The 14,623-nt window shown below is 40.5% G+C and overlaps 1 protein-coding gene across 5 annotated transcripts in view; it reads right to left on the bottom strand.

Moving 5' to 3' along the window:
- The window catches only part of PALM2AKAP2 (PALM2 and AKAP2 fusion), a 264,464-nt gene that overhangs the window by 193,485 nt on the left and 56,356 nt on the right, over positions 1-14,623 (bottom strand). For all 5 annotated transcript variants that reach the window (XM_036403823.2, XM_036403824.2, XM_054517804.1 and 2 more), the window contains exon 3: positions 6,111-6,241. In XM_036403823.2, the coding sequence (XP_036259716.1) occupies positions 6,111-6,241 (131 nt within the window). The remainder of the gene's footprint in view (positions 1-6,110; positions 6,242-14,623) is intronic.

Genomic DNA, 14,623 nt, shown 5'->3' with positions numbered 1-14,623 from the left:
ACAGCTACTCCTGTGCAGAAAGCTTGATAGTCCCTCACAAGGTGAGCAGAAATTGAAGACACTACATGGCCATGAGGAGATATTCTTGCAAGTTCACTCTTACAGAGCTCACCCAACAGAACTGCTTAGATGGGAAGCATATGGAGGTGGACTGAAGGCTTGCTGATATCTGGCTGTCTACATAAAAGCCGAAAATGCTGAATAACAATGCTCCTGATAATTTTCTCCATCTGCCATCAATGTGAAGTTGCAAAATAAGACACACTGTTCTCTGCACTAGCATAATTTCAGGAACTGCTCACATCTCTCTGGAGGTTAAGACTGAAGGGAAATGGCTGAGACCTGGCTAGGGAGAGGTTTATGGCATCTCTGGTCCCAGCTTACACTGTCTGCTACAGGGGAGGTCTGGGCAGCTGGTTTTGACATCAGATGATCCTTCTCTTGAAGGAGTGCAGTTGTATCTGTCTTAAGTTCTCTCTCTTTCTGTTATGGAAAGACTATAAGTGACAGTGCAAGATAGACTAAGTATGTTTCAGAGTTCCCAGTCTGAAACATACTAGGTTTTTATCATGGAAAGAAGATGCAGGAAACAAACACAGGCATTAGAAAGAAATGAAACAATGGATGCCTGAAGGAGAGAAAATGCTAAAGGTGCAGCAGCTGCAACAACCTCAGCTGAACCATGAATCTGTACATGCTGGACTCTTCAGTGAGAAGAGATTTTAGCACAGACCTCATCTGGCATCACAGATCTGTTAGGCACTCATAGTCTATTAATAAGATATATTAAGATTTTATTTTCTGCATATCAAATCAGCTTGGGGAGGGTTTTATTCTCATGGCCTAGGGCAGCTTATCTAACAGAACTCAAATCTAAGCATTTACCTGTAAGATTCAATTGCAGTAATGGGGGAAGACAATGTTTCTGCCATGTTTGAAGAATTTCTACCATATTTTGCATCTGCTTCCACTTAGATTTGGACTTATGCCTAATACTTGTAAGCAGACAGAGACCAAAGACAGTAGAACAAGAGAGTGCATAGCCAAGGCACCTTTTGCTTGGGAGAGGTGGTAAGCTTTTACTCAGCTTACAGTCAGCATCTATTTTGTGTCAAGCAAGCTTACAGACAGCATCTATTTTGGTCTCGCAGGTTAAGTGTTTTTCTTGGAAGCTGTGCTTCTCCTGCACTTCATTTCATTAGGCATTTTTCAGTTCAGCACTCTGAGATGGGAGTTGCTGGGAGGGAGGGATTTTTTGCATCAGCAAGATAGCAACAACCATCAAGGGTGTGCTTGCCCCAGGACAGAGCTCATGCCCTATGGGCCAAAGCACAGACCTTCCCACTGTTAACACTGGAGCTGTCCCTCTGTGCTGGACCACCATGGAAAAGTTTTCTCCTAGAGGTGATACAGCAAAGGCTTATCACCAGCATGCAGAAAGGTGAAGCATTTCACAACCCCAAAGGGCTTTTGCAAGCATAAGGACCTTGGATGTGCTGACAGCTGGGCAGTCCTGAGCAAAGAGCAAGGGATCCGCTTACTCCTTGGCTTCTTCCTGCACTGCTTCACCTGCAAGAGCTGTCACAGCACCAAAGTGCCACAAGTGGCTCTTGCGTGTACATTTTGGGGATCCGGAATCCACTGGTTTAAACTGTCTGCCTGGTCCACATGTCCAAAATGGCTAAAAGAATAACTCTTTGGAGTTGTTGGGCACCTCCTCATCCAAGGTGAACAAATGCACTGTTGATTACTGGAGGGATATGCCACTTTGCTGAACATTTATCTCATGGTTTTCTTTAGTCCAGGAACGACACTAAGTCCAGTCCTGGTACTTCATGCAAGTGCTCATCATCAAGCAGGGAGATATAGAGTATTTCTTGTTTCCATGCTACCCAAAAGCTTCAGAGAAACAAAAACCCTTCTTCTTTTGCAGTAAACACAGGCCACCAGCTATGAGCTATAATTTAATCTGATATAAAAAAAGAATTTTGGGGGCATTTGAAATGCTGTGAAGGAATAGCAGGCTTGGAGTGGGCTGCTCTGTTTTGTGGACATTACCTGTGTAATATTCAGATGTCAAATCCCAACTTTCCATTCACTGCTGCAAAACAGTCTGTCATGTGGTAAAAAACCCCAAACAATGGGAGGCATGCAACACATTGCAGCATTTGTTTCACCTACAACACACTATCACAGGTATGTCTGTGGAAGTTACTGGAAATCTCTATCAATGCTATCCCAAATAATATGTTTCAGGTCTGTGATTTGGAGAATAAGTTTAAGGGAGGGGAAATGCTTTTAATTCATTTTTGACTCCTTTACTACAATTTACTCAAATCTAAGGTAGCTGCAAAAAAGGGGATCACTTCTGTACTTTGTAACAATGGGAAAGATAACTCAGAAATATCTGCCTCCCTCTACCACTGACCCAGGATCTTTATATGAAAAAAACTAAATAACTTTAAAGTTTGTGTGAAGAGATATCCATGTCTGGCTTCACTCTGACATTGACACAATGCTGCCACTAGTCTTCCTGCCAGGTTTCAAACATTTAGCAACATTATTTCACTACTGACAGACATCCAGCCCACTAAAGACTCCATGAATGTTGAATAAAGGGTTCCGTCTTCTTAAGTTCCATTAGGTCCATTAGGTCAATTGGATCAACCACTTTTTAAAAAGAAATGCAAGAGACAAAGGATTTTTACATGAGGCATCTTGTGCTTTTCTGAAGATTGAAGTCAGGCAGTGAGGAGTGCTGGAAATCCAGGACCAAAATCACTCAGCTCTTTTGACTCCTTGATTTTCACTTTGCATTCTTGGTTACAAGGGTTCTAAACATATTAAACTGATCCCAGCTGTCAAATCACTGTTCTGCGTGTAATCCACAGTTACACTATTCATATGCCAGCATCTTGTCCTAATCTTGCACTGCTTGTTTTTTTTAACTTATATATACATTGTGTACTTCTATGCCCTCTTGATGTTAACTAGCAGCATTATAATAGCATTAAATTATTTGCATTTCATTATTTGTTCTGTTTTATTCCTCTTTTTTTGATGCTGGTATTTTTTCCACTGCTTAACATGAAGTGCACAAAAATGCTGAGTAATGTAGACATTCTTCTTCAAAATGCCTTTGCAGATGAGGAAGCTCATTAAATCATTACACTTACTCATGTCTAAGCTGAGTCATGCACATATCCTTGCAAGCTACAAGCTGAAGTATATGATTTCCTGTATCATGATAAAATAGCACAGAAGTCTAATAAATAAGAAGCAGTCTGTACTCTTATGCATTTTTACTGCCTCAGTTGAAATTAAACACTTCCCACACAAAAGAGAACTGGTAACACTATCTTAAGAATAAGCATTAGAAGCATGTTTACATCTTGCAAAACATATTATTTTAGTGAAAAAGTCACTTAAAACTGATCTAGAGTGAGCAATACCCAACCAAAGAATTTGTGTGATGTGAAAGGCCTTAAAGACCATCCACAAACCCAGTGCTAGCCTTACTGTTTCTCCAAAAGGCATTGGTCTTTTCTGGACAGCACACGTCCTCATGAGCCCACCAGCTACACGAGCCCACCTTCATAAGGCTACATTCTCATTTAGGAATGCTAGACTGGCCTCAAACACTCTCAGTTTTCTCTTCTAAGGACCACAGTTCACTGAGATTCTCAGACCTACTGGTACAGCTGGCCTGCAAATAACGACAGATACTTCTCTTGTAACAGAGCAGTTCATGTAATAAAAGCAGGGGTATGAGAAAGGAACCCTTTTGACTGCTTCAGTGTGTGTAGAAGAAATGGTGCTTTCTGTCATGATGACAGGATGCTCTGCTGCCAGAGAAAAGGGATGAATTCCCATTCTTAAAGCAGGGTCAGGGATACTGGCTGCCAGCAGGTGCTGGAGATTGTTCCTCACAATCTAGCTTCATCCTGATCCGAAAGGAAATGGAAAGGATATATTTTTAATAATATATTATGTATTTTTGTATTTTTTTTCCAGTATGTGTGTCCCAATACTTTTTCTCAGACATATTGATTCTGCAGCTGCTCTGTCCTTGCCCATATGATGCAGTGTGACACTAATGAATATGCAAGCTGCATGGCACAGTGGCTTTATGGTCCTGTGGAATCAGCCTTAGGGCTGGTCTTGAAGTAATTTTCTATCCTCCTCATGAACCATCTTAGTCTGTTCTCTGTCACCTTTGTTGGCAGGGTTTGGACTTTTTTACAGGTGTGATAGTGCAGAGTGGACCTCCAAAGGGCCACTGATTCCCTGCAAACATGAACAGATGAACAATCTCCCTGTAATCCACCCCCTTGATTCTCTCCTGGGAATGTGGAGGGAAAATGTAGTGCACAGACAGCAAGAAAAATACTTTCAGGATGAATCCATTCTACTTCATTCCTCAGCATAATGTGCTTGATGTCCTTCTACAGCCATTTACCTTCTTAGCCTATTTTGATGGGCTCTGGATAGGCCATGTTGTCATGGATATAAGAGTAATTCGATTAATGACCTCAACCTCTGCTGTCTAATCTCTACAGTTCAGATGTAATATTTTCTCATTTAAATTAAAATACTTTTTTACTGGCTTTGGAATTCCCTTAGAAAGACAACAGGGAAGTTAAGTTTGTTAGTGAGGCTGTCACACAAATGTCACCTCAACTCAGGAGAAACCTGTCATTTGATAGATAAGTGGTCATAGAAGAAGAAAGTTCTGTTACTTTCAAATATTCAAATTTTTGATTTCATGGGTGCAGTTAAGGAAACAAAAAAGCAAGCCATAGGAGCCAAGGTTTTACACTGTCCTTCATCCTACACTTTGAACTAGTTAAACAAAGAGGTTTCACTGCCTTCAGTGGTAGAACTCAGCTGAAATTAGCCACTCTGACATGTTTTTCTGGATGGGGTCAGGGCTCTTAGCATCTTTCAGCACTAGATGAAATATGTATTACAGTACATATTTCTGAAGCACAGTCCATGTATTCTTTCCATTTACAGTATTAATTTATGAAGTAAAATATCAGGTATCATATGAAATCTAAAAAGTTTTCTTGCCTTCTGCTACCACAAACGTAAAAGAGCAATACACATTCTCAGACCAGTTTCAATTAACATGAATCACAGGGCAAGGACCAGTAGCACGAGGTAATTCTTACATTCATGCTGATCAATATCTTCCACATAGCAGTTATTTAGCTTTATCCAGGCTTAGGGTAGGTCTGCTTGTCTATATCCCCAGAGAAACATTCTCATGACTTCTCCAAGAAATTTCACAAGAAACCTGCCATAAGGCAAATTGAGTTCACCAGATATGAAGTTAATACCTCAACCTTTGGACTGCTGGTCCTATTCCCCTTTCTCTGTAGTAGCCTCAGCTGATGTATTTGTAAAATTTGTGTTGCCAAATTTCACCAGCTTTTGCCAGCTGAAAAAACTCTAAATTGACATGACCTAAATGGCAGAAGCAGCTCTGGAATTTGCCCTATGAGGATTAAAATCACTTTCCTTATGAGCCTTTTATTCCTTTAGAGCCCTTAGTAACGAAACAAGGAAAAAAAAAACAAAAAAGAGGACAAATGTCAACTCAGACTACAATGGGAAACTGATAAAAGGAAATCACTCTAACACACAAACCTTGCTTTTGAAAGCAGTAAGTATTTGATCTGCTGGTGGCATCTGCTGGTGCATTTCAAGAAGTCATTTGCACCAGTGAAGTGAGTGCAAAAGGATGCTCTCCCTCTTTGAACTCATTTTGGCTGTAGGAGGTGTAAAGAAATGGAGAATCTATTGGGTGTTGATCAAGTCATACACATGCACCTGAAGGGGGAACTTGGCCCTCTGTTTAGCTACCTCACGAAAGAAATCCATAAAAGTCCATTAAACAAAAGATAACACACTGACTCATCTTGAACAACATGGACGTCCAGGAGACAAATGTTGGGTGTATTTGGCTGTATGTGTGACTGCCTTTTACAGTCTTGCCTGGACAGCTGCCATCAGCTGCTGCCAGAGATGGGGACCTGGGCAAGGAAAATCTCCAGCCTTCATGGGAGTGACTGTTCTTAGGCAAAGCTAAAGGAAGCTGTCCCTACCTGTGTATGTTTTCTTCCAGCTTTTTCACCTTCAGCTCATCCTCTTCTGACTGCTTCCTTCTGGCTTCTTCCTCTTCTGCAGAGCCAGCAGGAATTCCCTGTAGCAGCCATTTTTCCCGAAGAGCTTTTGACTGCAATGTAAAAAAATCCCGTATCTTAGGTATAGACTGAACAAAAACTATCTGAAGATTGAGAAGAAGCTGTCTTTGTTAATGAATGTTAGCTTGTCCCCACTGAATTTCTGCTTACTGCTTCAGACAGTTGATAACAGCCAAACAATCAGCTGTTTATTTAGATGTCAGGTCTTTCACATTGAGGAGTGTCAGTTTCACAGTATACAGTTTATTTACTATCAGTGCCTTAACATGAAGTTCTTTTTAGTTCCTAATAAAACCAAGAGTTTAAAATTAGCAAATCAGCAAGTCCTGGAAGAACTGAAGTTTTTGAACTGAAGTATGGATTTCTTGTGACTAATAAAGTATAAATAATGTGCTAGAAGGACTAAAGTCATAAAGTTTTTAAAGCTTTAAAAACAAAAGATCAATGTGCTCTAAATGTAATGTTTTTCATGGAGTATAAAATTGCTCTCCTATTAAATCAATCAAAGATGTTTTCTATTTATACAACATATATATATGTGTTTCCATATATTTACAGGCAGACAGACAGACACATGTATACATAAACATGAGCATGCAAATCATCTCTTCAGCATACAAAAATTAGAACAAATGGACAAAAGTCTTTCAGAAACTGTGGAAGGGTTGCCAGGACACAGCAACACTGTTGCAAAAAGCATCAATATCCTTCACCCAACAGAATTATTCCTGGGAGTTTTGTTGAGATTTCTGCACTGAAAATACGGCTACAACCTCACCTCGTTTAATGCAGTTGCAGCTTATCCAGGGTAGTTCACCAGGGGAGGTGGTCTGGTTAAAAGCCATGCTTTACACAGCTTACAAGCCTATGTTCCTTGTCTGGTCTAAATATGACAGAGGAATGCAGCAGATAGGATGCGGAACGCCAGGAGCACAAAGCTAAACAGGACTTTGCCCCTTGGCAAGAAGGAAATTGAGCTGGATGAAAAAATGGTAATTTAGGAGGCTATCCAAACTTTCCCTTTAATTGATTAGTAAAGGGGAGGCTTGGTTTTGAATTTGCAAAGTGATTGGCAATGTTAGTTCAAGGAACCAGCTCCTCTTCTGCAAAGAAGAGTTAATCAGGAAATCATCAGTTCAAGGAAGCTGGATTTCAGAGGCAGCCAAAACATGCTGTATATGTCTTTTGAATGCCATGCTTGTTGCTGGAATAGAACCTGATTTGTGCAAACTACGTATAAAGCGAAAACATTTACCACCAACAGCAAGCAAACCTTGCCTAAAATAGAAACATTTTTGACATGACAAACTAGGTTTTCTTGCTAGCTTTTGAGTGTGTGTATATATATATAGACATAGTATCTATGCACAAACTATTTTTGTCTCTCCATGACCTATTTGATGTCAGGCAATTAGATTTTAGTAAGGCAGCAGACATAAAGCAATAACAAATGTACACACAAATTATACTTTATAAATTACTCAAGCTTTCACTGTTTTTAACTATGCTGTACATGACAGGATGTCTAGGTGGATTTAAAGTGATTTCTATGTGAATTAGGATTTCTGCATAACAGAAAAGGTCTCACGCTCTTGTCCCATGCAGCCATGTTCAATAGCTAAGACCTGCTGATGCTAGTGACATACTTTACCTTGATGAATTCAGCTTTGCTCATGGCTTCCAAGTTGTTAGTTGCCAAAACAGGATGACTGGCTATCTCTAGCCACAGTTTCTGCAGTTTGCTACTCCTTGTTGTGGCACTACCATCTATTAGTACTTTCTGCCACATTTCATGTGCTGGTAGTGAAATTTTTGTGTTCAGCTGAGCTGATTACCAGTCAGAGTTTTCGTCACCTTGTTGAAACTCACCATGCTATAGAAATGTCCCCTCAGCAGAGGACTCTCAAGTCATCACATGTACAAAGAAACAAAGCAACACAAAGATGGATTTACAGGTCTTGAGAGGCTAAACTTTTAACAGTGTGCACTTTGGCCTTTGAAGTCTCAATAGCACAGCTCAGTAGGTACCTGCTGGGCTAGATCCAGTGCAAAGCCTAGTGAGGGCTGACTGCTCTCTAGCAAATTGCTGCCTTATCTTTCAAACATGGACCAGCTGCACAAGGAACTACGTTGCATGCATCTTACTCAGCTGTGATCTTGAATCAGAAATCTTGACTGACACTCAGTTGGGAAAAAACTCCTAAGTTTCTAAAGACCAAATTCTAAAGATGAAGACAGCATTCTCTGCTTTAAACCTGGTTCAGATATGGCTCCAGCAAAAATAAATAAATAAATAAAGGCTTTGACGAAGTGCTGCTTGGACAGCACTGGCACTGAAGACATTAAGTTAACAGTAACTCCTCTCCTCCAGGAGGCATTGAGGCTTTTCTCAACGTGCTTTTACAGAGTCTCCATGCTGATGCTCACACAGAGAAGCAAGTCCCTTCAGTACAACTGCTGTACACTAAAAGTAAGATATTTTGTACAGCCTTTGTTTTGGTCTTTGTTTATATGAAACACTTAAGCTACAAAATAACATGGTTTCTTTCCCCTCAAAGCCTTTTTTTTAAACCTATTGATAGTATGAATTTGAAACTGGAAAGCATCAATGGGCATTTTAAAAGACATATTTAGAGACAAGAATGCTATGATCTACTAAAAATCCTCCCTCGGGTGAAATGTCAGCATATTTTATCTGAAACAGGAAAACTGAAAGCTTTGATGTTTCTAGCTCTCCTTTTTAAGATGAGAATTAAGATATTTGTTAAATACTATGCTGAGGAATTCAGACAAGAGAACCGAGAAATGGAAACATTTATAAATGTATTTCTTAAACTGCATAGAGTCTATTTGCCAAGCTGCTGAGGCTGTGTGTATTTATGCACTCACTGCGGATACAATAGGCTAACAGGCAGGCATACACCAGGGGATGCTGGTCACACATCTGCTGTACAGGAAGCATTTTCTTCCCGGCCACATAACTGCTGTAGGAGAGAAGCAGTGGGCAGGGATGGAAGCTTCTCTCACCTGCTTTGAGCAAACATTTCCCAAGGAGGCATTTTCATCACAAACACGTAGGGAAGGCCTTGGTACATATGATGAAACCAAGGGTGGGCAGTGAGGCGTTGGTAGAGCTGTGCTGAATACTCAGGCACAGCTCCTGGATATTAGACAGCCCACATCAAAGCAACCCAGACAGATGCAAACCAGAGCCAGATGCAGACTGGAAACAAAAGAGAGTTTGCTACCATCTGTCCTCTATAGCTATGAAATTTGGATTATGCTTCTTAAAAAAATCTTGCAAAATCTTACCCCAGGAAGAATAGGAGGTGCTTCCCAAGTGTGCTAAAATAAGGTTTGCATGAGGATGGAACCCAGAAATACGTTCCTGTATGAGCCACTCCTGTTCAACAATATTGTGCATTTGCTTAACAGCTGTGATTAAAACAGCCACAAGACAGTATTTCAGCATTGTTTCTCCTTCATTGTCTGCTATGAGATTTAACTCCTCTCTTCATTTGAAAGCTTCTTTATGCACTACAGTTGTGCTGTATGATTAGATATTGTCCAAATGATAGAGAGCTCTGAGTGTGGCAACATACACTACTGTAAAAATACAGGTATTTGTACTGGTCATTGCCATACTGGAATATGTGAATATTGTGACTACTGTGAATACAGTGAATATGCTGTACTTTCAGAAAGAAACCATTCACTGACAGAGCAGCAGCTATGCTATGTACCGTCTGGTATAAGTAATCCTTCATTTACTGCAAGAGAACAATTTCTTCAGGGCTAAGTCCTTCAGCAGAAATTAGATCACATCATTAAAAAGGCTTTCTGTTACTAAAGTGGAAAGGGCACTGGGCTTGAGATCCTCTAAGCTGCCAGTGCTCTCAGGTGATTTTGTTTCTCTGCACAGAACTGAGAATTGGGATTGTAGAAATAACTTGCAGCTTCACTTTGTTTAGTTTGTTCAAGCATAGGAAAACCAACTGACATCTGCATCATGCAAAAACTGAAAAAAACAGGTCCCAGTTATGTGAACAGACTGTAGGGAGGACATAAATAAGTGAACAACTGTTGGACAGGACAGAAAGAAAGTGCCAAATGTCTGAATGCAGCAGACACAGTGATGGTAGATAAAAGTGGTGCATTGCAATCTTACATGCTAACATTTATTACATGCTTACATTTATTCCACTTGCATGCTTCAGGACAGTGAAGCCTGAGGGCTTTAAGCTGCTTACATTTAGTGCTAGCATGGAAATAATGCATAGCTTCTCAAATGCACACAGTAGAATTAATACTGTATAAGCAAAGAGAACCTTTACTGTTAGTGCTGCATTTTGCTTTAACGTTGCATCAAAAGTTTAAGTATCAGAGGACATTTTATTACAGCAAGTAAACCTTTTAGCATCCTTTTCATAAATCATTATGCTTACTCCATGCCACCTCTTCACTCCCTGTTTTGTGAGTTGATTAGTTCTAACCATCAGTCTTGTCAATTTTGAAACAACTTCCATAAACTTTTTTCATAAGAATAATAATTTGCAGTCCTACATATAGTGTGACAGTGTCTTAAACTAAGGCCCAGATGCATCTGCCAGACTTATCATGACTTTTTATGACAAGAGAAAAAGCCCAGTCCTTGCTGTGCTGCTACCTTTTGAGGTAGTCCCTTAAATAAACTTTGTGTGTTTTTTGAACTTGCATATATTTAGGGGCAATTAGTACTATCTCTCCTTAAAAGCAAAGCTTGCTGAAGTGGAGTACTCCTCTGTCTCCTGAGTTCAAGGAAGATGATAATCCTGAGAAGAAACAAAGGTCAAAAGTTGACCCAAGACAGCCTCCTCCAGTAAATGTGCCTGCTCTTGTGAAACACTTCTGGATATGGACTATTCCGGGTAATGATGGTCTTCTGTGCCCTAGAAAACAGCCACTAATGATCCCTAGTGTAATTCCACTGAAATCAAAGTCACTTTTATTGAAATCTTTGCCAAATTGAAGTTTTGCCAAAAGTCTTTGCATTTTGCGGGTTGAAGACCATGAGGCATTAACATTTTAGAGCTGAAGCTACTTATTAATATGAAATTATTTTCTCCCTCTATCCATTCAGTATTTGTGCCATGGAAAAACATGAACACAAAAGGTTGGTTCTTCAAATCTACATATAACCAGCCCATGCCTACTAAAAGAGTGCAATGAACATTTTTTGCACACCACATCTGTGAGTCAGATGTTACCCCCAAACTCTCCCATTGGGATGCTAGAGTAACTGGCTGCATTTCAGATTTGTTCTCTGCATTGCAAAAAGTTACCTTGTTACAAAAAGGGTGAGGTTTTTAGGCAGATCTAGAGCTTTGGATGCAGCAGTGAGTAGGATTTTGCTGTTTGGCAGGTACCTGGAGCCCCTGTGTCACTCAATGGATCAGCTACAAGAAGGAAAGCCTCCCAGAGCAGCAAAGCCTGTTCTGTTTGTGCATCCTCCCAGGCATCTGCCTGGGTTGATAAAATTGAGTTTGTAAGAGACACAAGTGCAAGAATGATTGCTGTCAAAAATGCTCTGGGATTCCTCTTTTGTCCTGTCTACCCTTCTTCCTCTCCAAACATAGCATTTCTTGCTGTTGTATTCTTGTGCCACTTGAGCATCCACCTGGCTCTAACCCAGCTAGTACAGGCCACCCAGCATGTCTGGGTCTGACCTGCTGATGCACAGCACTGTTGCCAGCGTTAGCAAAGAGGTCACTGGGACATGAGGTACTGAGATTCTAGAAAGACTTGTTCCTTTGCCAGCAGGCCTTCTCTTGGCTTTCAAAAAAATGGAAAAAAAATATTATTCACATGGCTGTAGTGTGAGTAGGCATGTTAATGTTAGATGCCCTTAACCATTTGTGCATAAACATGCAAATGCAGAGCGGGGCTATAGACACAAACTGTATGACAGGTAAGTCCATCTGGAAATAAGCAACCTCCTGGAATGTATTACTGAGTGAGGCTGTAGTATTTAATTTTCCATTAGGCAAGTGAAACAGTCTGCCTCTGCTCAGACTGATGCAGAGTTTTCCTACGTGGGTTTTCACTGTGAGAGAATCCTCTTGCAGAACAAAGGAGAGGTGTGGTCCTCAGCAAACACAAGAGATTCTGCTCTGCTGCAGGATGGATGCGGCCTTGTATGGTATGACTCTCCCTGGAACGGACAACCAGCCATTTGCAGCTTGCTGGTATGATCTGGTTTTATGTAGTAGCAAAACCTTTTGTTGCCTTTCCAGTTATCTAAGACACTTGTTTTAGCCCAAGGAGCATGTCTGCATGATAGATGGATATGATTCAAGCATTGCCCAGATTAGGAAATTAAGCCAAGCTGAAAAACTTGCAGCTTTATTGTAGTCTTTACTTGAATCACATTGTCATAGTTTTCATATGTGTGATGCCAGGAAAAAAAACCCAAAAAGTATCCTAGCTGGTAAAGCTTAGCCAGCTCAAGAGCAAACAGCATGTTTTTAAAGAAGATTAAACGTTATACTGTAGAGTTGTCAGTTTGTTGTTGTTATTCTTTGTTCAGGAAATGAACAGAACATTTCTTAGAAATATCTTAAGGAAGTGATGTCTTAAAAAATTTTTTTAAGGAGGTTACATTTAGTCCAAGAGTTGCAAAGGTTGTACAACAGTCAGTTAATGTGTATTAATCACACAGAACATTAAAACACATAAACTTAACTTTTCCCATAATTTTTAGACCTGTCCACTGTAATTGACAACCTTTTGTGACCAAGTATTGGAGACTGATGGCATAACCTCTTCCTAAGTTTCTTCTCAGCTGCACAGGTATGGGTAATTTGCCTGAGTTTCTCCTTTTCATAAAATCCTTACTGTATTAGATCACTGAGGTCAGGATATCCAAGGCAGTTGGCTCACCAAAGGAACTGCCGCTCTGCCTGTCCCCAAAAAGCATGTCTCCTTTTTCCCTACAGCTCCTGGAGTAACAGAATTTTGCTACAGCACCAGTAAGCCACCAGGCTGTGGGTATAAGGGGGGTATATGAGGAGATTGGAAAATAAATAATAAAAGATGCAAGTAAATAAGGAAATAAAAATAAACAATGGACACTATTATAAGCCTAAAATCATGGCAGCCAAAGACTTTGCAGAGATTATCTTTCCCCCTTGTTTGCTTGCTGTAGCAGGTCCATTTGACTGCCCTTCAGCTATTCTGAGTATTTACATAGCCACTGCTTTTTCTCAAAGCACACATTCAGGACAGCAACAGAGCAGACAGGAGCATGTAACACAGTGCCACATGACTGCAGAAACAGGTGAAGGAAGACTGAGATAGCTGGCATGATTTGTGCTCACTTTGGGAAGGGCTGCATCTCAGCTGGGTGCCTGCATGACAAGGAACGTCTTCAGTGTGAGCCACGTGCAACTGGAGCTACAGATGCAAGGAGAAGGCATGTCTGTGGCAAGTGACCTGAGGGATGGGTATGATGACAGCTGGAGATGGCTTCTTCAGGAAGGTCTCATGCTTTGTCTGTTTGAAAACCTCACAGGAACAGAAATTGCAGCTGTTCAGATGGAGGCCCAATCAGGAATGATTTTTGGGGAAAAAAGCAACAATCGGTTTATGTCCTCTGAGAAAGCTTCCCATTCATTAGCAACATCACCAGTAAACTTTCTGAGTACACAATGTTCAGGTCCCATTTATTTAACTTTGTTAAATCAAGTAGGCAGTTGTTTCCAGTCAAAGATGAAGACAGATTAAAACCTAAGCTCTTGTAGCTTCAAGGAAACCCACCACAGAAAAAGACATTGTCAAGATTCTACAAGAGCAGATCCAAAGTTTGTCTCTCTCTTTGAGTATCTCTCTCATTCAGATCATTCATCAGCTACAGAGCAGTGGCCTGTACAGACTGGTTTCACTGACAGGGATCACAGGTATGGTCCAACACAACGTCAGTGTTTCTGACATTCATTAACGACTTGAGATGACATTGAGATGAAACAAAATGAACACTAAGATGACAGTTAAGTCAAGCACAGCTTCTTTCCTACATATGTTTTCTAAACATCCAGTCTATCAGAAAGTTCTGCTTGAAGTAACAGGAAGATACCCCTTCTGGAGAGTTGTGTTTTATGTTGGAGAGTTAGGGTTTATTTTTCTGTGTCTCTCTTTAGGAAGTCTATGTAAAATTTCAGACTTTTTCATTGCAGGATGATAATGATGGCTCTGTTCAATTGTTTAATATTTCACTTGTGGCAAGGTTGAGCATCAATAAATCAGAATAAAAAAACAAGTGTCAGTGACTGCAGCAGAGATGAGGGAAGGGATGAGGAGACTGGGCTGCCTCAGCAGGCAGATACCATCAGGGACATAGCTTGCAAAAGGGGATGCAACAATGAGGTCTCATATGGCCC

Source organism: Molothrus ater, chromosome Z, assembly GCF_012460135.2.
Source record: "Molothrus ater isolate BHLD 08-10-18 breed brown headed cowbird chromosome Z, BPBGC_Mater_1.1, whole genome shotgun sequence".
NCBI lineage: Eukaryota > Metazoa > Chordata > Aves > Passeriformes > Icteridae > Molothrus > Molothrus ater.
This window is presented reverse-complemented; position numbering and strand designations above follow the sequence as displayed.